The sequence below is a fragment of the Ovis canadensis genome, chromosome 11 (genome assembly GCF_042477335.2).
Source record: "Ovis canadensis isolate MfBH-ARS-UI-01 breed Bighorn chromosome 11, ARS-UI_OviCan_v2, whole genome shotgun sequence".
Classification (NCBI taxonomy): domain Eukaryota; kingdom Metazoa; phylum Chordata; class Mammalia; order Artiodactyla; family Bovidae; genus Ovis; species Ovis canadensis.
Window position 1 is genome coordinate 44589165 of NC_091255.1, and position 25313 is coordinate 44614477.

General features: G+C 49.0%; 1 protein-coding gene across 9 annotated transcripts; it reads right to left on the reverse strand.

Annotated features, from left to right (window-relative positions):
• Positions 1-51: 51 nt before the first annotated feature.
• Positions 52-24319, reverse strand: MYCBPAP (MYCBP associated protein). Of its 9 annotated transcripts, none has more exons than XR_011247065.1 (20): positions 23927-24262; positions 13668-13795; positions 12937-13096; positions 12725-12828; positions 11808-11994; positions 11453-11568; positions 10789-10939; positions 9844-9959; positions 9639-9754; positions 9054-9165; positions 6636-6825; positions 6081-6268; positions 4870-5016; positions 3946-4371; positions 3470-3591; positions 2598-2815; positions 2361-2396; positions 2002-2150; positions 1652-1822; positions 52-225 (listed from the first exon to the last, which is right to left on the reverse strand). XR_011247065.1 is itself a non-coding variant. In XM_069543116.1 (20 exons), the coding sequence occupies exons 1-20, from the start codon at positions 24203-24205 to the stop codon at positions 124-126; spliced, it is 2880 nt and encodes a 959-aa protein (XP_069399217.1). In that variant the 5' UTR covers positions 24206-24319; the 3' UTR covers positions 52-123. The 9 variants fall into 9 exon arrangements, 7 of the variants coding, with proteins under 7 accessions (XP_069399217.1, XP_069399222.1, XP_069399216.1 ...); XM_069543116.1 differs by having other exon boundaries at positions 2598-2713; positions 24163-24319; XM_069543121.1 differs by having other exon boundaries at positions 2598-2713; positions 13058-13096; positions 24163-24262.
• Positions 24320-25313: the final 994 nt, after the last annotated feature.

Below are 25313 nucleotides of genomic sequence, written 5' to 3' on the forward strand. Positions count from 1 at the left end.
CGAGCTGACTTCATCAAGACCTTAATTCAAGACACAGAGGCATAAGGGAGGTGGTAGGAACATAAGGTTCTTTATTGATTTGTTTGTTAAGCAGTTTCCTGGGAGGCAACTCAGGCATGTGGGTCAGGTGCTGAGACGCAAAGGCTCCTCAGCATTCTTTTGGGAGTTGAGTTCATCAGCCAGGGCCAGCAGGTCGGTCACCAGGGCATCCAGCAGCCCATAGACCTGGAACGATGGGGTGAACATCATAGGCAAAGGCTTGCTCTATGGAAAGCACCTGCACAGGGGAGCGTCCCCACCCTGAGCGACAGCTGAAGAGGGGAGAGAACTAAAGTTGTAGAGATAAAACTGAAGTTTCTGTACAACTTTTGTTTTTGCAAATAGTTTTGTTTTTTTAAACAGTCTGGGGTGGAATCCTGTACTGCCCCTTGGACATATGGGGACATAAGGTTCAAGGGGCGACTCCAGGGAGGCCCAGGGAGCAGTGCCCATTTAGTCCTTCCGGGTGACCCAATTCTACCCTGGCCACCTGGAGACCAACCTTCCTTTCAGTAAGATCGCAGATCCATGTACTGAAATGTCTCCAAGTCTGTACCCTCTAGTGAGGCTGTACCATATAAGCCTCAGTAAGTTGATTCTTAATTCCCAAGAGCTAAGTAAGAGTCTACTCCATGAGTCCTCAGAGCCCTATGATTTCTTTCTAGACCCCATGGACCTTCACAAATCTCAGTGATGTTATCAGAAGCAAATGGAGCTTTGGATTAAATGTGATCAAATGCACAATGCAATCCCAGTTACTCAGCTGTCCACACCAGAAGAAGACAAAGCATTGCCATTAGACTCCTTGACATATCTTACGTGGCTTTGTGGATCTCCCTTCCAAAACCAACAACAGTGACAAAAAGAACAGAACACAACATCTAGGTGAATCCCTAAGGACCTACTGCTTAAGAACATGCTTTATGATAAGTTCTCTCCAGTGTTTCAAAACCCTTACAGCTGCTGGGAATTCCCTCTACGTGGCGCTCACCCAAGGAAGAGATCTCTCAAGACACACCAAAGACGGAGAAGAAGAGGGAGCAACAGAAGGGAAAGGCTTTTGCTCTGCGCCCCCAGCATCTATTTCCAAAGAGCAGCCAGAATGATCTAAAGCATGAATCGGACCGTATTCCTCTGTTCAAAACAGTGTATCCTCACAATGGCCTGCAAAGCCCCACATGACCCAAGAGTCTCTCTCTTGGTGGACTCTCTGCCCTCTCTGCCTCTTCTTGGCCCACTCCCTCTTCTACCCACGCCATTCTCCTACATATCCACATGGCCACTCCTCACTTCTCTTCAAGTCTCTGTTCAGTGTCACCTTCCAGTGAGGCCCACCTACCCCCACCTGGGCTGTCCCTATCCCCTAGCCCTGGCTGCTCTCTTTTTCCCATAGTGCTCATCACCTAACATACCACGTTTGTTACTTATTCATGAGGTCTGTCTTGAATACTAGAATGCCCTTCACAAGGGCAGCTTTGCTTCCATCACAGATGCAGTAGGCACTTATTGTTTGTGGGATAAACAGAGTGAGCCAGGGAGTGAGGGAGCAGAGGTCGGTATGTAGGGCAGGTGTGAGTGACGGGAGGGCTGAGTGCCAGGTTCTTTCCCTCACCTCAGTGTGCAGCCTGTGGGTATATTTCTCCATGACCAGGGGATCTATGGGTTCCTGAGATGGGATGATGCTGTCAGGGGCAGGCTCGTCCAAGGAAAGCCTATCCCGACTTAAAGATTTTGCCGGCTTCTTGTCATCCTTTGTTTTATGCTTCTTGCTGTTTAAACGGTCCTGCTTGGAGAGACACAGGCATGCCCAGCCTTCAGTAGCTCCTGAGGGAGGTCCGGGACCTTTTCAAGAGCAGCTCTGAGGGGAGCAGGGGCATCACGCTGGAGTGACCGCCCACTTTCCGCAGCCCCTCCTAGCCCTTCCCCAGCCCCAACCCCAGGCCCAGAACGTGTGCCACATGCCTCTTTCCCAGGTGACAGCTTGGCTCCTTTTTTATCTTCTTTGTCTCTGATTCCAAACTGCTTCTTTTCCTGGGATGCCCCTTTCCGGTCCTCCTTTCCCACTTTCCCGGAAGTCACCTTCACTTCTGTGACAGGAGGTGATTTTCGATCTAAGGGAAGTGAATGGAAGACAAATAGCCTGTGGCCTAGCTGACCCCACAGGCAGGAGCTGGGATAGCAAAGGGCCCTGGGACAGCCGTGTTCAAGCTGTTTGAGAGAATCCCCACCAATGGGAGCAAGGCCCTGGGTCAAGTGCATGACTGTAGGGCACCGGGGAGGGGCCCAGGCTCTAGTCCCAACTCCACCATTCTACCACGTACAGGATGGCAAGTCATCTCGCCTCTCTGGGACTCCACCTGTAAAACATGGGGGCTGCACTAAGGTGATTGTTAATGTTGCTTCTAGGTCCCAACTGCTGGCAGCAGATAAAAAGCAAGAGGCCTACGCCATGGACCAACCTCACAGAGGTTCCACCAGAAGCACACAAATGGCTAAGGCACCACTGCCGCCGGGGCAGAGGGATGGGAAAGACTAGGCAGAGGTGCACAGTGTCTGACCTTGCTCTTCTGGCATGTCCAGGTAGAGGGTCTCCTTCTCAGGCAGGCCCAGCAGAGCCCTCAGCCACAGGGAATGGCTTACCAGGCTGTCAATCAGATCTCGCCACAGCTGCAAACTAGACAGCAAGACATATCGGAGAAAAGCCATCACCGCTCATTTGCCCTTGAATCTGTAGAGGCTTGGTCCTTCTCTTCTAAGACACTGGTACCAGGAACTGCTATGGAAAAATGCCTCTGTCCAGCCAGCATCTTCACTGGCCCCTGTGCAATAGCTGGGATAGGGATCGGGCTTTCCTTGGTGGCAGCCAAGAAAAAGTGGCCTGGGGATAAGTGGACTGGGCCTAGGTCAGTCTTGAATTAACTCCAGCTTGAAACCATTCCCACTCCAGCTTGGATCCATTCCCACTGGAGGGGCTAGACCTGCACAAGATTTGCAGGATGAAGCTCCTGGAAATGTGTTCTGAGGGCCTTGCAGAAGGGCCCCAAGCCTATCCAAGCAAGTTCTAAACAGGTGATGGGAAGGCTGGCAACGAACTGAGGCTTTTCATGGAACAGCCCCTCTTCTCACTGTCCTCTGCTATTTTACCTGGTCACGTATCTGCTCATCGAGAAGAAACAAGGAAAGAAGCGGGGAGAACATCAAGGTGCTCACTCTGATATGATTCCTTCCCAGAGGTTGGCCGGCACAGGGAAATAAGCTGTATGGGATGCTGTGGCAGCTGCCAGAGCATAAAGGGTCTGCAGAATTTTTCAGCAACCTGACCTCAAAGAGAGCTCAGCCCCCTTAAGTCCTGGGACTGCCTGCCCAGAACCCCTGGCCAGATGCCGCAAGGGGAAGGCATGGACGCAGTTTTCCTGGTGGGGGTACCTACCACATCTGGTACAGGAAGTCAGGGTGCAATGGCCGCGGTTCCTGGCACAGCTCCAGGGCTGCTTTGTTGAGCCTGATTAGGGCGTCTTCTCTCTGGTTCTCCTCAGGGAGTGCCATCACTGCCTGGCAGGTCAGAGGTACCATGGGCAACCAAGGATACCAAGGGTTCCCGCATCTTCTACCAACAGGTGTGGGGTAGTGAGGGCAGGGGGCCAGGAGGGGATGCAGCCATGGAGAGTCTGCCTGGGTGCCTTCTGTGGGAGTCTGTGCCCTCCCTTGGAAATCTGTACCCCATGAATCCCTTTCCAAGGGTCAGAGAAGGAGCTCCTCCTGCACCACAGTGGCCAAGGCACCCAAGATAAAGAGATGACTGAGAGATTGCTTTATCTGGGTCCTCAGAAGGTTGTTTCTCTGCCCATGGGGATGGAAGGGGCTGCAGAAGCATGGGCACCTGGCTGTGCCAGGGCTGGGAGGCACCTTTCTGAAGTCTTCCAGGCAGAGATTCCACTCTGGCAGGGGAAGGCCATCCAGTTCCCAGGGGCTCCTGATGCTCTCTGGATCCGGGCTCCCCTCCACCAGGATCTCCTCCATGATGCTCTTCCGCTGAGAATGCCTGACCCCTAGCCCAGTCTTCTGGGGCCCAACATGATCCTGGGAGTCCTTGAGGGCCTCAGTCTCCTGCCGGGGCAGTTGAGGGTCTAACGTTGGGCCCTTAAGGTGTGCAGAAGACTCGATCTTCACTGAGGTCTCCTCCGAGTAGGCTGGCGGGGTTGCAGCAGCCTGGGCCCTGGGGCTGAGGTGCCCCTCCTCGCCGGGCCGGGCCTCCTCAGCCTTGAGGGGCAGCATCATGTACTGGCGCCACAGACTGTGCAGATGTTGCACCACCTGGTGCTGGTAATGCAGCTGCAGCAGAGGCAAGGGGAGGCTTGTTGGGGCGGGGGGAGGCTGCGACATGAGGCACCCGGAGCCTGTGCCAGCCTGCTCTAGCTTCTGGTTCCCTCGAGGAGTGCTGATGGAGGAGGCAGGAGGAAGCTGGCAGGAGCTGCTGGGCTCACAGGGCTCCCCACTTCCCTTTCAACCTGAGCACCTCCAACTTAAGGCTTCTTATACATTTGGGCTTCCGAGGAAGATTGAGTTTGAATAAGAAGATTTTGAAGCTCTGTTATCACCTAGCATTCACTTATAGTAGCTAAGTCATCTTGGGCAAATTACTTAACCTCCCTGGGCCTCAGTTTCTTCCATGTAAAATGAAGATAGAAAAAGTACCCATCTCATAGGACTGCTGTGGAAAAACAGAGTTACTCAAGTTTCTCAGAACAGATCCTGGCACACAAAGGGTTTGCTATTACTTTCTCCCAGGGGAAGCACAAACATGGGCAGAGGCCAGCGCTGGGCCTGTACCTGAGGATTCCTATGGTGGAACAAGTCCTCCTCAGTGACAGAGGCATCCACAGGTGACTGTGTGCGCTCGGGGGTCAGGATCCCCCTCAGAAGCTCCTGCAGCATGTTCTCCACAATGGTGACTGCTTCATGGGAGGCCAGCTTGCTCTGGGGAAAGGGACCATGTTGCATCCTCAAGGGGAGGCAGAGCCCCAGAACTGTCTGCCTTCCTGTCGACAGAGTTCTTGCCATTGTCTGTCTGTCTGTCTGTCTCTCTCTCTCTCTCTCACACACACACACACACACACACACACACACACACACACACACACACACACACGTACTCTCCTGTTAACAGACTCAAACCCCCTGGTTCTCCCCAAAGATCCTTGTTCCCTGAAAGAGGCTGAAAGGATCCAGAGGAAGGGACAGACCCAGAAAAGTTGTTCTTTCACGAGGCCAAGAGGCCACACAGTCAGCATTTCCCCCAGATAAGGAGGAAGGGCAAGGCTCAGGGACCACCTTGTTGAGAGCATGACTTAGCCACATGGTCATTGTTATAGAAAATAGTGGAGAGGCATCTCATCAGAGAGGCTGGCCTGATAGTCAGCAGTAAAGCAGACGTTACATTTGTCAAAATCACCTTTGTTCACGAGGGGTTGAGCCCAGCTGAAGTAGCTGGCTTGTGTTTGGGGGCCACAGTGAATTAAAAAAAAGCACATCTTTCTGCAGAATCCCACAGAGCGCAGCACCAGATGGCCAGGCTGCAAACCTGATGGGCCAGCACATTCCCACTTCCCCCCTCACACTCCCTCCTGGTGCCTGGCTCACTAGTTAGCGTTCTGTCTGGTTTTGTCTGGTTTTGAAGTCTTGCAAGTTAAATGCACCTCCACTGGATAGTACCAGACAACAGTGTCTACACTTACGCAAGTACTTCCACTCAGTCTGCATTTTAAGGGCCAGTCTCATTTCTTTCTAATGAAGTAGGGCCACGCACGGTAGAGCTCAAAGCTGCCCCTTCTCTTGCCTGCTCACCTATGTTTTACATCACAAACCCCCATGTTTTACATCACAAACCCCTGAGCAGTGGTTTTGTTTTATTTTAAGAGTATCTGTTTTTTAAAAGTTCACCTCTAGGGCTGGAAGTAACAAGATCCCTGCAGGCAGTGCCAGGAAGAACACTATGTTAACCTAAGGAGTGTCCACAGGGGCTAAGATCTGGCGTCCCTTACCTCTAATAACTTCCTCTCATCCCGAAAAATGTCCTGGGCCAAGGAGACTGCATGGAGGTTGACCTGCAGGAGAGCACCTCCTAATAGGGTAGGGTGGGTTCCAAATTCCCAACACTCCCTGAAGATCCCAGCATTCAAAGATTTGAAGAAAAAGGTAAAGTTTTTAGTTTTTCCAGGCAGAATTACACCTGAGAGGGACAGAGACAGGTTTTTCACCAGGTGGGAACCGCTGAGCCCCAGGCCTGTGTGTGGAAAGTTAACTAAGCCTTGGTTAGGGTGACCGACTGTCCTGGCTTGTGAAGAACTGAGGGCGTTCTTGGGATGTGGGTCTCTAGCCTCAGGCCTGCGTATATGGGCAACTGTTTCTGCCCCTGGTGGCTCACTCGCGCGTTCTCAGGTGCTCTACCATTCCCCCAGCTGATGGGAACAGGAGACGGCACACTTCATGGAAGACATGGGATGGACAGGTGGGAAGAGGGGCTCACGCTTGCAGGGCCTGGGCATGAGCGAGACTTGGGCTGTAGGAGGGCTAAGTGGGCAGCTTCCCCCAGGTACCTTCCCGATTGTTGAAGTAAAACCTCTGCATCCTATTCCTCTTCAGGTCTTGGAAAGAGTCCCACTGTGACCGCCGCCGCCAGTCGTACCAAACGGCCACTGTGCCATTATTGACCACAGTCAGTTCTGAAGATGTTTTCTCCCCTTCTAGAGTTTCAAAGGTCAAGCGGACAGCAATTCCAACATGCCTCTGGGGAGAGAGGAGGTCTGAGAGATATCCTGGCCTAGGGTGAACAACTCAGCCCGGTTTGTCAGGACCTTCCTGGGTTTGGCACTGGAAGTCTCCTGCCCTGGGCTTCCAGGGCCTGGCCACTCTCAAACACATAGGCATCATACACCAAAAGTGGCTGTCTCTGCCATCAACAGTAAGAGGAGGAGATAAAACAGATTTTATATCTGATGAACATCTCTACTCCTTAACATCTGAAGAATAGTTTAAGTGGGCCTTAGGAAATATTACTATGAACTACACTGTGGAGGTGATGGAATTCCAGATGAGCTATTTCAAATCCTAAAAGATGCTGCTGCTAAAATGCTGTACTCGATATGCCAACAAATTTGGAAAAATTCAGCAGTGGCCATGGGACTGGAAAATGTGTTTTTATTCCAATCCCAAAGAAAGGCAATGCCGAAGAATATTCAAATTAGTGTACAACTGCACTCATTTCACATGCTAGCAAGGTAATGCTCAAAATCCTTCAAGCTAGGCTTCAGCAGTATGAGAATTTTCAAATGTACAAGTTGAGTTTAGAAAAGGCAGAGGAACCACAGATCAAATTGCTAACATTCTTGGGATCACAGAGAAAGTAAGGGAATTCCAGAAAAACATCTACTTCTGCCTCTTTGACTATGCAAAAGCCTTTGTGTGGATCACAACAAACTATGGAAAATTCTTAAAGAGATGGGAATATCAGACCACCTTACCTGTCTCCTGAGAAACCTGTATGCAGGTGAAGAAGCAACATTTAGAAATGAACATGGAACAATAGTGCAAGTTAAGTCACGTTAGTTGTGTACAACTCTGTGGGACCTGATGGACTGTAGTTTGCTAGATTCCTCTGTCCCTGGATTTTCCAGGCAAGAATACTGGAGTGGGTTGCCATTTCCTTCTCCAGAGGATCTTCCCAACCCAGGGGTTGAACCCAGGTCTCTTATGTCTCCTGCACTGGCAGGTGGGTTCTTTACCACTAGTGCCACCTGGGAAGTCCAGACTGGTTCCAAATTGTGAAAAGAGTATGGTAAGGCTATATATTGTCACCCTGCTTATTTAACTTCTATGCGGAGTACACCATGTGAAATGCTGGGCTGGATGACTCACAAGCTGGAATCAAGATTCCTGGGAGAAATATCAACAACCTCAGATATGCAGATACCACTCTAATGGCAGAAACAGAAGAGGAACTGAAGAGCCTCTTAATGAGGGTGAAAGAGGAGAGTGAAAAAGCTGGCTCAAAACTCAGCATTCAAAAAACTTTGAGATCATGGCATCTGTTTCCATCACTTCATGGCAAATAGAAGGGGGAAAAGTGGAAACTGACAAATTTTATTTTCTTGGGCTTCAAAGTCACTGTGGACAGTGACTGCAGCCATGAAATTAAGACACTTGCTCCTTGGAAGAAAAGCTATGATAAAACTAGACAGTGTATTAAAAAGCAGAGACATCACTTTGCTGACAAAGGTCTGTCTAGTCAAATCTATGGTTTTTACAGTATTGTTTTTACAGTAGTCATGTATGGATGTGAGAGTTGGACCATAAAGAAGGTTGAGCATCAAAGAATTGATGCTTTCAAACTGTGGTGCTGGAGAAGATTCTTGAGAGTCCCTTGGACTACAAGGGCATCCAACCAGTCAATCCTGAAGGAAATCAACCCTGAAATTCATTAGAAGGACTGATGTTGAAGCTGAAGCTCCAATACTTTGGCCACTTGATGCAAAGAGCTGACTCATTGGAAAAGACCCTGAGGCTGGGAAAGACTGAAGGTGAAGGAGAAGGGGGCGGTAAAGGATGAGATAGTTAGATAGCATCACAGACTCAATGGACACGAATCTGAGCAAACTCCTGGAGACAGTGAAGGGCAGCGAAGCCTGGAGTGCTGCAGTCCATGGGGTCACACACAACCTAGGGACTGAACAATAAACAATGACAAAGCCATTCCTGTTTGAGAAGGTTTGCTGATTTACATGCTTGGGGACTAGGTACAAACTGGGTGGCTTGTGACATTCTCTTTTCAGACTTGTGACTTTATTCTGGCTCAAGTTAATGTTGCTGTTAACATTTTCAAACATATGCTGAAGGCGAGATCAGATAAAAATGCAAATAGGAGAATATTCAGGCTCTTGTGACTGCCACAGTCACCTTGAGACTGCCTCACGAGGGAGGCCCTTCCAGCAGGTGGGTGAGGGTGAAGGCAGTTTTACCTTGTCCTCTGAATTACTGCCTCGGATCCAGCAGGCTGGCTTCCCACAGAACAGCAGAGAAGGGCCAAGAACAGGCATAGGAACCACATCAGGGTAATTGGCCAATAAGTCTCTGTAAGACAATCCAATGATGTATTTTTCCTAAGCCTGCCCCAGTCTTGCCACATGGAGCCCATGGAGATGGCTGCCAGAAAACGTGGAGATGTGCCCGGCTCTGCCCTCCAGCGGAGCATCATCAGCTCCATCCTGCTCCATTTCTGCAATGGGAGGTTCTTGGACATAAGAAGAGACTCTTCATGCAGAGGCACACAGCATCAGGGGAGTCTGGAGGGGCCCCATTTATGAGCAAAGGAATGTCTAGGAAAACCCCCTTAGGAGTTGGTTGCTGGAAGAGAGGAGATGGTGGTAGTACAGTAAGCACAGGCGTTCCTCCGAATGGGCTGGAGGAGGGGGTGACAGCCATGAGCAAGAGGCTGGGGTGGAGGCACTCAGGTTCCAGGAGGGAAGCCTGCCTTAGGATACTTGCAGGTGCTGGGGAAGCCACACTCTCCAACCGCTCTCCCTCAGGCCCAGGGCCCAACTCACAAGTGCACTGTGTCTTCAGAGGAGCTCTCCAAGCTCCTTTCAAACACTGAATAGTCTTCTACCGTAACAGTGGAGAAAGGCCGCCCTTTGCCCACCACCTCCAGGCCATCAATATCCTCAGAGAGACGGAGAAAGGAAAGGTTATTTGAGTGAAGACAGGCCCCATCCTGAGGGGCTTCAGACGAGGCACAGAGGCCTTACCAACCTGCTGGCTAAAATTCAGCTCTGCCATGATGCTCTGCAGCTCCTTGCGTCGGCAGGCCAGAAACAGACTCCGATCCCAGGTGTAGCGGTACCACGCATCCTTCTGGGATGGCAACCCTAGAGCAGGGTCCAAGAACCCCAAGCACAGGCTGCTGCCATGCCCCCTCCCTACCCATGTTCAAGGGCTCTGAGAGTACCCATCCCAGCACCACTGCTGGGAGAGCTGAAAACACAGCTTCCTCCTCCAGGCCCCACACCTACTGCCTCAGCAGCCCTTCACAGGACTCCGGCAAAACCAGCTTCCAGACCGTCAAATTTTTGGATTATAATAAAAATAACAATAGCAGCTACCTTTTATTGTGTTTAACAATGAGTCAGAACCTCTTAATACACACCATGTCTCATTTAACCCTCTCACAACCCCATGAATGGGAAGCTGAGGACCAGAGAGGTTAAATAACTCACTGGTGTTCACAAATTCAACACAGCTGGGACCTGAACCCAGGTGGGCTGGCAGCCTTTAAAGCAGTGCTGACCATTAAAAATACAATGCAAACAACAAATGCAAGCCATGAATATGTAATCAAAATTTTCCAGATGCCACATTTAAACAGGTAAAGAGAAACAGTAATATATTAACCCAGTATATTAAAAATACTATCATTTCAACATGTAATCAATATGAAAATTATTAATAAAATCTATTTTTCCAAACTGATCTTCAAAACCCAGTGTGTAGTTTACACTCACGGCACGTCTCAGCTCAGACCAGCCACATTCCAGGTGCTCAGCAGAGGAGGCTCAGCGCAGTTAAGGACAGTGACGCCCTAGAGCTGGGCCCCTCCCACCACTGCTCCCGTGGTCTTACTGGAGGGGACTGGACCACCACACCAGAACCCTGATCTCTTACCCCCAAGGCCAGTCTCCTTTACATCCCATTCCTCACCCATCTCTGCCTGGATGGACCAGGGCTTCTTGATCTGAGTGATTGGCTCCACGAGGCCATGCTGAGTTTTTGTCTTTGTCATTACCAGACCCGTCATTTCGTCTCCCACGTATTCCAGTTGACTCCAGAACCCACTGGTCAATTTGCAGCCCTGTCAATGGAGGACAGATGAGTCAGACTATCTGAGCACATTTGAGAGAGGCAGGTGGGAGGCCTGGGAAGACAAGAGCTCTACAGACTACAGTTGCTCCCTCTGGGGGATTCAGGCTGCCCTGAGAACAGAGAAGAAGCACAACTTTCTTATTTGCAGGCTGCCGTGTTATATGTTGACCTGGCCCCAGAGAGGGCAAGTTGGTCCAGGCACTGAGATACCAGAGCACATCATGATGCCCTGGGGAGACTGAAAGCTGGAGCCTCAGGTTTTAGGAGACAAAACCACAACAAAGACTATTCTAATAACGTAGTACCTGTGATATCTTTCTCCTCAAACTAACGGTGACCACCACAGGCCAAATTATTTATCTGGCCAGTCCCTGAATGACAAGTAATAGAACCAGTAATAGAATTTAGTAAAGACCTTGAGGGTTTAACAAAGCTTTGTACTGGATAGATTTTTTTTGTCCCCAGCTGTCCAGACCCCTCCCACAGGGTGCACTGTTCTTACCTTCCCATCAGACCGTGTTGCCAGCATTCGGTCAAGGAGCTCCCGTTCCTCCTGGATCTGTCTGTACGCCTCCCCTGTGTGCATCAGCAGCTCGCTGACTGGCTTCTTCAGCCGTTCTAAAGAGAGCCAAGAATGCAATCCCACCACCAAATCCAAACAAGTAGGGGCCTGAGCTCTCTGAACTGATTAGCTCCAGTCACTGGGCTGATTTCATGACCCACTAAGTACAGGAAGCAGTTGGGAGGACTCAGCATAAGCCTGAATCCAGGCTCTGTGGGTGAAGGGGGAGAAAAACACAGCAGCAGAGCCTCAGTGCTAGGTGAGGCCAAGCAGGCGTCCTGTCCACTCTGCTCACCACTGAGAGCTTCCTGCTGCTTCTTCCGAAGGGCTATGTTGCGCTGCCAGTTTTTCAGAAAGTTGTGCTGCACAGGCGGGACCCAGGGAGGATGTGCCTTCTCTTCTTTTGGGGCTTCCTGCTTTGGCTCTTCTTCAGTTGAGATGAGGGTCATCAGACAGGGTGGGGTGTGTATCAGCTCAGCCAGCTGAAAAGAGCAATGTGAGTGTGGAGGGCCAGGGAAGGTGTGGCAGCGGGGCTGAGCAGACTTCTCCAGGCCTAAATCCATGCTGTCCTCCCTTTCTGCCGAGTCCCTCCTCTCCAGGACCACAAGGTAGCAAGTGACAGAAAGCAAATCACAGAACCAGGGGCGCTGTCAGTCCCTTCCCACCCAGAACGGGAAGATTGTGGTCAACGTCCTTTCCTGTGTCTGTCCTCCTCCCAGCTGCAGTTGACACCCGCACCTGCTGCATGATGGCACCATTTTTATTGGCCCCCAGGCCTTTTAACACCTGAGAGATTCTCTGCCTGGAACCAGGAAGCTAAAGGAACTGAGAGAGAGAAGTGCTGCATGATGAGAAAGCTGGGAAGACCGTCTCTCCGTGTGGCCCTGGGAGCTGTGGGGAGCCACCTTCCTCCACCATGTGGACGGAGGAGGGGAAATAAAGCTGGGGTGCAGACAGCGGTGGCGGAGGGGGTGGGCTTAGTCTGAAGAGAGGCAGACACACTCTCGCCTTTGGGTTCCTCCAGGCTCTTGTCTCCTTATAGTGAATTCCTGACTTCTGCTGAAGCTAGCTTACGTAGGCTTCACTATTTGGGGGGAAGGGTCACTTATCACCTCAAATTCTGTAACCCCAGTCCTGCTGGACTCTGCCAGGTGGTAACACTGCCATGACCTCAGTGATTTCTCTCCCTCCGACGGCTCTGTACAAACCAACCTGGGTGTTCCCTCGAGCAATTGCAATTCTCTTAAAGTCCTGGAGACTCCCCAGGATGTGGTGGGGCAGGATCTGGTCACTGCCATGGAAGATGTCACCTGGTCCTGGAAGCAAAAAGAAGAGGCAGGAAGGCAAGCTATAGCCAGCTGGTGCTCCGACAGGGCCCCACATTCTCTCCAGGATGACTCATGAACTCTGATGCCAGTGCACACCAGAGTAGTCCAGGGGCTTTGTGGCCGCATCTGGAGTAGCAGGATGTGCTACTAAGTGTGAGACCTTCCTCCTATGATCCTTGGGTTTGGGTTTACGGATGATGTATCTCTGGGTAATTACATGTTTATCTTCTGTTTCAATAAGGCGAGGAAGATGTTGCTAAAAAGAAATGAGACAGAGATTTCACATGAGATCAAAGGGAGGGAAAAAGCCACCCTTCTCCTCTATCCTAATTCTTGGTGGAATTCCTGAAGGCAGACAAATTTGTTTCTCTAGATCTGTCCACATGTTCTGTTGAGGAAATGCCTTTGTAACAGCTATGAGACTTATTAACATCCTGGGGAAAAAATAAAAACTTCTCATGCCTCCAGATGGTTCAGGTGAGAAGTAGCTCACTTTCCCAGGAGAAGGATGGGGTTCTCCGTATCTGTAACTCATTTTCCCTTCTGTGAAAGGCAGATGGCCTCACGCGCCTCTATGGGAAGCACATGACTTCATACCTTCATTTCTCTGTGGTTCTGTATGAATCTTAGGAATGTTAATAGGACATAGTAAATTCCATTGGATGCAAAAGTGAACAGATTCGTGTTTGATGGATTCTTGCATGGAATCAGACATTCCCTCTGAGTAGGGAGGCATGGGACAGGCAATGGACATGGTTGACGTTCTAGACCACCCAGGTGGCAAGGAGAGGTTCCTGCAGCAAAGGATCCCTGGACTTCATCCTTACCTTCCTCAAGTCTTCCTTCTTAATGGCTAAGGCAAGAATGTCATCTCCTTGTAGCACATTGCTAACAGGTTCAGGTTCTTCCTGAATTGGGGGTGTGGGCTGTTCAGGCACCTTTGCCCGCTTCTTTTCTGAAGAGGAGCAGATAATACAAGTGTTTAAAAATAGATATTTTTATATTCCATGGTGGGGAGGGCGGCCAAAGCTGGACACCTGGATGGACAGCAGAGGCTGCCAAGGTGACCCGGGCAGCACTTTGCTGGGGTGACAGGAGTGCTGGGGTGATGGGAGCGCTGGGTGACGGGAGCGCTGGGGTGATGGGAGTGCTGGGGTGATGGGAACACTGGGGTGACGGGAGGGCTGGGGTGACGGGAGCGCTGCGGGGAGTGCTGCGAGGAGTGCTGGGTGATGGGAGCGCTGGGGTGACAGGGGTGCTGGGGTGACGGGTGTTCTGGGGTGACGGGAGTGCTGGGTGATGGGAGCGCTGGGGTGACAGGGGTGCTGGGGTGCTGGGGTGACGGGTTTCTGGGGTGACGGGAGTGCTGGGTGACGGGAGCGCTGGGGTGACGGGAGCGAGTGCTGGGGTGACGGCAGCGTGGGGTGACGGGAGCGCGGGGTGACGGGAGTTCTCTCTTGTAGGTCCACGCCCACCCCCCAAACGGTGGCTGAGGCTTTGTAGCTGAAACTGAGATCAGAAGTTCTTTCACTCTACGCTGTGCTACTTATAGCTGGACAGCCTTGAGTACATTTGGTCTCAGTTTTCTTTTGTAAAAAGAGAAAACTTGAACTAAATAAGTGGCTCCCAAACGTTAGTTAAATGTCTGCCTCAGAATCTCTTGGGAAGTTTTACAAATACAGCTTCCTAGCTCCTGACTCCCTAGGTGACTCTGATGCAGTGCTCTGGGACAACTAGACATTTTCTCAGTCTCCTCCCCGCAGTGATGGTACTGTCCATTCTTCTGGGTGAAGGCACTAGGTTTCCTAAGACACTGATAAAAATTTGGATGCCCTGGGAAAAGCAGAACATTCACCACTGGCCATTCACATCACATTCTTCCATTTAATAAATACTGTTAAAACATCTTCTCCTGAGAAATCTGTATGCAGGTCAAGAAGCAACAGTTAGAACTGGACATGGAACAACAGACTGGTTCCAAATAGGGAAAGGAGTACATCAAGCCTGTATATTGTCACCCTGCTTATTTAACTTATATGCAGAGTACATCATGTGAAATGCCAGGCTGAAGCACAAACTGGAATCAAGATTTCTGGGAGAAATATCAATAACCACAGATACGCAGATGACACCACCCTTATGGCAGAAAGCATAGAAGAACTAAACAGCTTCTTGATGAAAGTGAAAGAGGAAAGCAAAAAAGTTGACTGAAAACTCAACATTCAGAAATCTAAGATCATGCATCCGGTCCCATCATTTCATGGCAAATAGATGGGGAAACAATGGAAACAGTTTTATTTCTAGTTTTATTGGAAAGCCTCTTGGCTTTCTTTATTTTGGGGGGCTCCAAAATCACTGCAGATGTTGACTGCATCTGAGTGATTAAAAGACACTTGCTCCTTGGAAGAAAAGCTATGACCAACCTAGACAGCATATTAAAAAGCAGAGACATTGCTTTACCAACAAAGGTCCATCTAGTCAAAGCTATGGTTTTTCCAGTAGTCATGTATGGATGTGAGAGTTGGACTATAAAGAAAGCTGAGCGCCAAAGAATTGATGTTTTTGAACTGTGGTGCTGGAGAAGACTCTTGAGAGTACGTTGGACTGCAAGGAGATCCAACCAGTCCATCCTAAAGGAAATCAATCCTGAATATTCACTGGAAAGACTGATGCTGAAACTAAAGCTCCAATATTTTGGCCACCTGATGTGAAGAACCGACTCATTTGAAAAGACCCAGATGCTAGGAAAGTTTGAAGGCGGGAGGAGAAGGGGACAACAGAGGATGAGATGGTTACATGGCATCACCGACGCGATGGACATGAGTTTGAGTAGGCTCCGGGAGTTGGCGATGGACAGGGAGGCCTGGTGTGCCACAGTCCATGGGGTCGCAGAGTCAGACACGACTGAGTGACTGAACTGAACTGATACGCCGGCCACTGTGCTAGGCTTTGGGGATATAAGGCAAAGTCTTAAGCTTCAAAGAGCACATCCCTATGGGAGGCAAGACTGTGAAACAGACTCAACTAGGGTGACTGTGGGAGCATCTGGGGGCCTCAGTCCAGTGTGTGGAGTGGTCACGGAGGGCTTCCTCAGGAGGTAATTAACTGAGAGCTGAGGGATAATGAGAGGCAAGGGAAGGGAAGTGGAGGATAGGAATTCCCAAGAGCGCAGCATGACGAGGCCTAGAGGTGAGAAGGGATAGAGCACACATCTGACACTCAAAGCGTGTGTTTTCAAATAGCTGGAGGTGCAGGGAGGCGGGAAGTAGGAAGCAGTACTGGGACAGAGAAGTAGCAGCCATATCACGAAGAACTTAGTGAGCCACGTGAAGGGCTTCAGTTTGTACCTTGTGGGCCACAGGATGGCAAGGAGTGGATTAGTGGGTACAAGGATGAGCACAAGATCACTTAGGAGGCTACTGCAGAGGAAGTGATTAGGATACAGTTCCTGGCAAAGGAAAAAGTGGAGAGATCTGAACCTGTATCTCTCATGCGCCAGAGCGTAGGACTGAGGGTGCATGGCACAGAAGCAAGTTACTCCCCAGTGAGGACAACTCCCTGCCTTCCTTCTACAGAGGAGGCTTAACAGTCAAATGCATCTCTTTTTTCTGGCTGGTATCCTCTTGTGTGCTGCCCTCTGGTTCAGAAAGTTTTGAAATAAGAACCTACAATCAAGAGAAAAACCTAAAGCACTGCCTTTAAGGACTTTAAAACACAACTTGGTTTTGTCCATTGTTTCTCATGGTATTCTAATTTTTAAGAAGCAGTGTCATTAAAACATCAAGGTAGGTGTTTTGGTTACCATCATCAAACTACTTTTTAGAAAATGCCCACACACTCAGTGGCCATAAAAACCCAAGCCAGAATCAATTGAAATATATTAATAACTCTGAACTTTGCATATTGGCCAGAGTCCATCTCTGCAGCAACGGGGTCAGTAGACACTCAGGAGCACCTACCAGCCAAGCCACATGGACCTGCACACACAGACACACAAGGGGCAGAGTGGCTTGGCCACAGGTTCTGGTCCCGCCCCCAGCAGATGTGGAGCTCCGTCCACCTCTGCAGAAGGAAGGCCTGGAGTGTGCCGTCTCTCCTTCACCTCTCCCTTCTACCCAAAGTACCAAAGGTGGTGATAGCCCAAGAGAATTGGTACCAGCTGAAGACCTGCTTTTATAGATATTTTGGTATTATTTATATTCTCCAGAAAATTTGCTTCCTCTATCACTCTGGCTGGTTCTACATCTTCTCAGGAGATTAAGCATCTCCAGATAGGTGTTTTTTTTTAACTGTTCAGTTCAGTCGCTCAGTCGTGTCAAACTCTTTGCAACCCCATGAACCACAGCATGCCAGGCCTCCCTGTCCATCACCAACTCCCGGAGTCCACCCAAACCCATGTCCATTGAGTTGGAGATGCCATCCAGCCATCTCATCCTCTGTCATCCCCTTCTCCTCCTGCCCTCAATCTTTCCAAGCATCAGGGTCTTTTCAAATGAGTCAGCTCTTCATATCAGGTGGCCAAAGTATTGGAGTTTCAGCTTCAACATCACTCCTTCCAATAAACACCCAGGACTGATCTCCTTTAGGATGGACTGGCTGGATCTCCTTGCAGTCCAAGGGACTCTCAAGAGTCTTCTGCAGCACCACAGTTCAAAAGCATCAGTTCTTCGGCACTAGCTTTCTTTATATTCCAACCCTCACATCCATACGCTGGAAAAACCAAAGGCTTGACTAGACGGACCTTTGTTGACAAAGTAATGTCTCTGCTTTTTAATATGCTGTCTAGATTGGTCATAACTTTCCTTCCAAGGAGTAAGCATTTTTTTTTTTACTGATGGGTATATAATTACCATGTACCGATTTACAAACTTTCAACATTGCTAAAGATTTCTGAAGTAGAGTGTATGCTGTGCTATTGCAGACAGTCAGGGAATGGTGTGTTCTAGTTAATATTCATAGAAATATACATTTACATGTATACATTTTAAACTTCAATTCACCCTAGAGAATATGCATGTATAGCAAGTAACTTCTATGTACTACAAATTAGAGAAGATGGTATTAAAAGGTGAAGATATGGCTCCTTCTCTTGAGAAACTGAAAGCACCAGCAGACACACACACATACCAATCACAACATGAGAGCCTAAATCAGTGAGACAAACAATAGCTTCGGTTCCACAGCAAAGAAGGAACAGGTGGCTGTAGATGGTAAAGTTAGGACTCTAAGGAAAGTTTCGGAAGAGCAGCTACAGGGGTCAGAGGCAGCTTCACAGGTTAAGTTAGACCCTGAAGGTTCAGAAGCCTTCGCATAGGCAGAGCAGCAGAAGTATTTCGGGGGAGATCACGACCAGAGCAAAGGCGGAGGTGGGCTGAGCGTGGCATATGTGAGGCGCGGTGACACAGAAGGCCTGCGGGTGACATTGGGGATGAAAGGGAAACCAAGGCAGCACCTCTGTAAACTAAGTCTGGAGCGTCTGATCGTTCTCTGTCGGCAAGGAGGAGGTTTGGTTCAGAAGAGCGAGTTGATGAGAGCGGCACTTCAGAGACTCATTCGGCGAGGGTAGGCCAGGAAGACAGGAGAGGCAGAGACAAGCTGGGGCAGACAGGCAGGAAGGGCAGTCCTGTGGGGGTCATGCCAGCACCTGAAACGCGGTTTCCACGGGGTTGAAGCATGTCTCCTACTGAACCTGTGGAGGCCCAGCTGGTTCCAGTTCTTTGGTCCAGAAACCCAAGCTGAATGGGGGCTCCTGATAAGACACACAGCGGGCACTTCACCCATGTCCTGATAGCTGTGAGAGGATTAGAGACCAGCCCCCTTGTACAGGGAAGTCAGGTGACACCTCAGCTGAGCTAGCCCAGGCAGCGGGAAGCAAGGTTCTCAGGTGGGTAGGAGGTGCAAGGTTGGGAGAGGGGAAGGAAGGAGCTATGGAGGGAAAAGAAACCTGGGCTCTCAGTCTTTCTGCTTCCTGTTTCATCTAAATGCTATTCTTTATTAGTGTTGATTCAGGTCTTTGGGAAATTCTGACCTCACAGTTGCACTGGAGGAACCGAGGGGCTATCCATACCAAGGCTGAGCTTTAATTGATGGTGGAGAGGCATCTGGGAGTCTGGGAGATTTCCCAGTTTCTTAGCAACAAGAGCAAGGAGAAACCTAGAAGTCAAAAGGGCTCAGGTCCCTAAACAGGTTTTGCTTGCCTTTTGCTATAATTCAGATTGTGGAGAAACATAACAAAAGATTACAGTTGGTGATTAACTTTATTATATTGGAAGGGGTAGGAGGGAGTATGGCCCAACTACATTAGAGGCTTTTCCTCAGGTATTTAGAAGGGAAAAGTTACCTTACATGCTTTTTTTCTTTCCTCACCTTAATGCATATTCTTAAATCAAGGTCTGGCCACAGGACTGGAAAAGTCAGTTTTCATTCCAATCCCAAAGAAAGGCAATGCCAAAGAATGCTCAAACTACCACACAATTGCACTCTACTGTAATTTACCGCTAGTAAAGTAATGCTCAAAATTCTCCAAGCCAGGCTTCAGCAATACGTGAACCGTGAAAATTCAGATGTTCAAGCTGGTTTTAGAAAAGGCAGAGGAACCAGAGATCAAATTGCCAACCTCCGCTGGATCATTGAAAAAGCAAGAGAGTTCCAGAAAAACATCTATTTCTACTTTATTGACTATGCCAAAGCCTTTGACTATGTGGATCACAATAAACTGTGGAAAATTCTGAAAGAGATGGGAATACCAGACCACCTGACCTGCCTCTTGAGAAACCTGTATGCAGGTCAGGAAGCAACAGTTAGAACTGGACATGGAACAACAGACTGGCTCCAAATAGGGAAAGGAGTACATCAAGGCTGTATATTGTCACCCTGCTTAAAAATAGCTGTGAAAAGAAGAGAGGCGAAAAGCAAATGAGAAAAGGAAAGATATAAGCATCTGAATGCAGAGTTCCAAAGAATAGCAAGAAGAGATAAGAAAGCCTTCTTCAGTGATCAATGCAAAGAAATAGAGGAAAACAACAGAATGGGGAAGACTAGAGAACTTTTCAAGAAAATTAGAGATACCAAGGGAACATTTCATGCAAAGATGGGCTCGATTAAGGACAGAAATGGTATGGACCTAACAGAAGCAGAAGATATTAAGAAGAGGTGGCAAGAATACTTGGAAGAACTGTATAAAAAAGATCTTCACGACCCAGATAATCATGATTATGTGATCACTAATCTAGAGCCAGACATCTAGGAAAGTGGTCAAGTGGGCCTTAGAAAGCATCACTATGAACAAAGCTAGTAGAGGTGATGGAATTCCAGTTGAGTTGTTTCAAATCCTGAAAGATGATGCTGTGAAAGTGCTGCACTCACTATGCCAACAAATTTGGAAAACTCAGCAGTGGCCACAGGACTGGAAAAGCTCAGTTTTAATTCCAATCCCAAAGAAAGGCAATGCCAAAGAATGCTCAAACTACCACACAATTGCACTCATCTCACACACTAGTAAAGTAATGCTCAAAATTCTCCAAGCCAGGCTTCAGCAATATGTGAACCGTGAACTCCCTGATGTTCAAGCTGGTTTTAGAAAAGGCAGGGGAACCAGAGATCAAATTGCCAACATCTGCTGGATCACTGAAAAAGCAAGAGAGTTCCAGAAAAACATCTATTTCTGCTTTATTGACTATGCCAAAGCCTTTGACTGTGTGGATCACAATAAACTGTGGAAAATTCTGAAAGAGATGGGAATACCAGACCACTTGACCTGCCTCTTGAGAAACCTGTATGCAGGTCAGGAAGCAACAGTTAGAACTGGACATGGAACAACAGACTGGTTCCAAACAGGAAAAGGAGTGCGTCAAGGCTGTATATTGTCACCCTGCTTATTTAACTTATATGTAGAGTAGATCATGAGAAACGCTGGGCTGAAAGCAACACAAGCTGGAATCAAGATTTCCAGGAGAAATATCAATAACCTCAGATATGCAGATGAAACCACCCTTATGGCAGAAAGTGAAGAGGAGCTAAAAAGCCTCTTGATGAAAGTGAAAGAGGAGAGTGAAAAAGTTGGCTTAAAGCTCAACATTCAGAAAACGAAGATCATGGCATCCGGTCCCATCACTTCATGGGAAATAGATGGGGAAACAGTGGAAACAGTGTCAGACTTTATTTCTGGGGGCTCCAAAATCACTGCAGATGGTGACTGCAGTCATGAAATTAAAAGACGCTTACTCCTTGGAAGAAAAGTTATGACCAATCTAGATAGTATATTCAAAAGTAGAGACATTACTTTGCCAACTAAGGTCCATCTAGTCAAGGCTATGGTTTTTCCTGTGGTCATGTATGGATGTGAGAGTTGGACTGTGAAGAAGGCTGAGTGCCGAAGAATTGATGCTTTTGAACTGTGGTGTTGGAGAAGACTCTTGAGAGTCCCTTGGACTGCAAGGAGATCCAACCAGTCCATTCTGAAGGAGATCAGCCCTGGGATTTCTTTGGAGGGAACGATGCTAAAGCTGAAACCCCAGTACTCTGGCCATCTCATGAGAAGAGTTGACTCATTGGAAAAGACTCTAATGCTGGGAGGGATTGGGGGCAGGAGGAGAAGGGGATGACCGAGGATGAGATGGCTGGATGGCATCACGGACTCGATGGACATGAGTCTGAGTGAACTCCGGGAGATGGTGATGAACAGGGAGGCCTGGCGTGCTGCAATTCATGGGGTCACACGCAAAGAGTCGGACACGACTGAGCGACTGAATTGAACTGAAATCAAGGTCTAGTTTTTAAAATTATGTTTCTGACTTAAAATTTTTTTATTGAAATATAGTTGATTTACAATGTGGTGTTAGTTTCAGGTGTACAACACAGTGTTCAGTTATATGCACACACATATATATAATATATATAATCTATTTTTTTCAGATTCCTTTCCCTTATAACATATTATAAAATATTGAGTATAGTTCCTTGGGATATATAGTAGGCTCAAATGCTGTTCAACAAACAAAATTTCCTCTTACTAAAAATAAATATACAGTGAACAAAATCTGTCCTTGATTTGTTTACAGTAGAAAGTTCAAATCTGATATGATTCCCAGAAACTAGGTAAGCAGGAGGCAGTAACTAGGAAAGCCCTTGACTGCCCTTGGGAAAGAAGACAAGTTATTTTTCTCTTTCTTTCCTGTTAAAACGTGCTATTATGAAAGAGCATCTCAGTGTAGCCTAGAGTGGACTACTATGTTATAAAAAAGCATTAAAGAAAACCATTCTTTCCAGGCCTCCCAGGGAATCCTACTGACTCCAGGCTCGCCCCCTCTTCACACTGACCTTGTATATCATGATTTATGACTAGCAATTGTCAAGATAAAAATCATCTTTTTCAGAAAACTTTCCCCTCTAATTCTTACATGCAGAGTATATCGTGTGAAATGCTGGGCTGGATAAAGCTGGAATCAAGATTTTGAGGAGAAATATCAAGAACCTCAGATATGTAGATGATACCACCCTAATGGCAGAAAGTAAAGATGAACTAAAGAGCCTCTTGATGAAGGTGAAAGAGGGGAGTGAAAGAGCTGGCTTAAAACTCAACATTCAAAAAACTAAGATGATGGCATCTGGTCCCATCACTTCATGGCAAATAGATGGGGAAAAAATGGAAACAGTGACTGATGAAGACTTGAGAGTCCCTTGGACTGCAAGGAGATCAAATCAGTCAATCCTAAAGGAAATCAACCCTGAATATTCACTGGAAGGACTAATGCTGAAGCTGAAACTCCACTACTTTAGCCACCTGATGTGAAAAGCTGACTCACTGGAAAAGACCCTGATGCTGGGAAAGACTGAGAGGGCAGGAGGAAAAGGGGGCAACATAAGTTGAGATGCTTGGATGGCATCACCAACTCAACGGACATGAGTTTGAACAAACGCCAGGAGATAGTGAAGGATGGGAAGCCTGGAATGTTGCAGTCCATGGGGTCGCAAAGAGTCAGAAATGACTGAGCAACTGAACAACAAGGGCTGGCTCAGGTGCTCTGATCCCCCTTAATACCTATGGGCACTCATATTACAACCTTTATACTTGACTGGTTTCTCCACCTCGGTTTCCTGAGGACTGGGGTCCCGCAGTTACTACCAATAGTCCTGTTGCGCAGCACAGTGCCCACACCCAGCAGACCCTGGATAAATGCAAACAGCAAAAGAAGACTGAAGAGGAGGTGGGTTGTACATGGGAACATGTCCATGGCAGTCAGCCTGCTATCAAGGCACCCAGGGGTCCTCCCACTTGCAACCAGAGGAAGCAGAGGCCAGGAATCAGGCATGTCCAGTGACGTCTTCAGGGTAAACAAGCGGTTGGTTTAGTCTCTAAGTCCGACTTGCAACCCCATGGACTGTAGCCTTCCAGGCTCCTCTGCCCATGGGATTTTGCAGGCAAGAATACTTCAGTGGGTTGCCATTTCCTTCTCCATAAACAAGCAGAACAGGGGTTTAAACATGTGGCTAGAAAGGTCACATGGTGGGAAAGGTGGTCAAAAACAAAACTGGCCAAGTTAAGCATTTCTTCTGGTTTCCAGTAAGGCTCTTAGGTGACACCTCCCAGAGAATCCCACGAAGGTTATTGGTTTCACCATCTTAACAGGTTTCTTGCATTCTGTCCTGAGTTTCTTTTCCCAAGGACCCCATGTCCTGGCCCTTCTACTCTTAAACTCTTTCCTGGATCTTCTGCACCCCACCAAGGCAAAGGTCTCCACCTTCTACGTCCCAACCTAAGATACTGTTCTAAGTCTTCTATGTCTTCCTTCCCAAGGTCATCCCCCGGACAACTGATCCCTGAGACGTCTGTCTGTAGCCTGCTTCCTTTGTCCCCATCTTCAAGGCCCTGTGCCCTGTATCTCCCTTCCCTGAGGTTCTCTTGCCTTGTACACCATCCCCAGGGCCCCATCAAAGGTATGGGGCACGCCGTCCCCGTACCCCCTTCCGGCATGATCGTTACCTCCATCCTGGGGTCACCCCCATCCTCCAGGCCCCGTGTCGTGAATCCCAAGAACCCTTGCCCCTGTAAGGGCTTTCCTGAGCTCCCAAGGCAGCCAGCGCCAACCTTTCACGCTCTCTGGGGCCTCCAAGAATCTGTTTGTAGGTATTCTGAGGCGGGAATCCTTCTTTAAAGACTTCATGGTGCCGCCCGGACGGCGGAGAGCGTGGCCCAGAGCCGCGGGGACCGGGAAAAATAAGGCTGTACGGCAGCCCCCGCGACCCTGCGGGCGACCACCCGCCCGCCGGCAGCAGCCGGGGCGTCCATAGCAACCAGCGCCCCGCGCGAGGGCGCTCACCCACCGAACAGCTTGGGCGGAGACTGCTTGGAAGCCACCTTTTTCATGGTGCCGAACCTATACGCCCGCCGCCGGCCAGCTCCTTATGTGCCCTCCCCGAGAACGCCCCCAACCAGGACCGTGACGTCACATGCGGCGCCGGCGAGCGCCGAGACGTCACTAGCCAGACGGGCGGGGCGGAGCCAGGCCGGGAGGGAGGGTGGGGAGGGGGCGGGGGAAGAAAAGGAGGAGGCAATAAGTAACCACACCACGCCCCTCCCCGCCCTTTCCCGCTGCCCCTGCAGACGCCCACCGCCGCCTGCAGCCCGGCTCCCTCCGCGCTCCCGCTGTCTCTCGGCCCCGCCGCACTATCGCAGCCGGATCGATGATCCTTTCGCTCCGTGCTGAAAACCCCCGATGGCTTCTCGTGGACTTCAGTAGTCCAGTGGCCCCTGCCTGTCCTCTAACTTGCGCCTGGTGGCCTTCCCCACACACTACTTACCAGACAAGTCAAGTTTTACGCAGATTTGAGGACTTGGGGCTTTCTCACACTGTTTCTGTGCCTGGAGATGCTGCCCTTGACCCACCCCTACTCCCAATTTAAAGTAGCCCTTTCTATTGTCTCAGTTTTATAAATGTACCCAGTATATATTTTTTCCCTAATGCATTCTGGAATTACTGTGTTTAAGTGGTTGGCCGCTGTCTGTAAGAATATAAACGCAGTGAGAAGTGGGGCTGGCTTGTCCTTTGTCCCCATCCTAACTCAAAGTTTAGCAGATAGCAGTGGCTCAGAAACTGTGGAATAATGAAGGGGCTCTAGAGCAAGACAGAACCGGATTCCAGTCTTAGCTCTTCTTGTCTATTAGCTGTGTGATCTTAGGCCAGTCTCTTGACCTCTGTGAGCTATAGTTTTCTCAAGTAAGATGGTGGTCATAATACCTCCTATACAGGGTCACTGTAAGGATTAACTGACAGTATGCATTTAAACTGCCCTACACAGTACCCTCCATAAACTGTAGGGATGTCTCAGTCAACTCTCAAAATCATTCTGGGGTTGCGAGGAGATGATCTTTGTACCCATTTTACAGATGGAAAAACTGAGATCCACAGAAGAAGAGAACATAAAATCACTGAACCAACCAGAAGCACAATTCAGACCTGGTTCTCCCAAGGCTA

Coding starts and splice junctions, on each gene's coding strand:
- MYCBPAP (XM_069543115.1), bottom strand. CDS start 24,002: ATGAAGTCTTTAAAGAAGGATTCCCGCCTCAGAATACCTACAAACAGA. Junction 9,960..10,788: donor GTCCATCCAGGCAGAGATGG/GTGAGGAATGGG, acceptor ACCCTGCTCTAG/GGTTGCCATCCCAGAAGGAT. Junction 1,823..2,001: donor AGCTGTCACCTGGGAAAGAG/GCATGTGGCACA, acceptor CTCTCCAAGCAG/GACCGTTTAAACAGCAAGAA.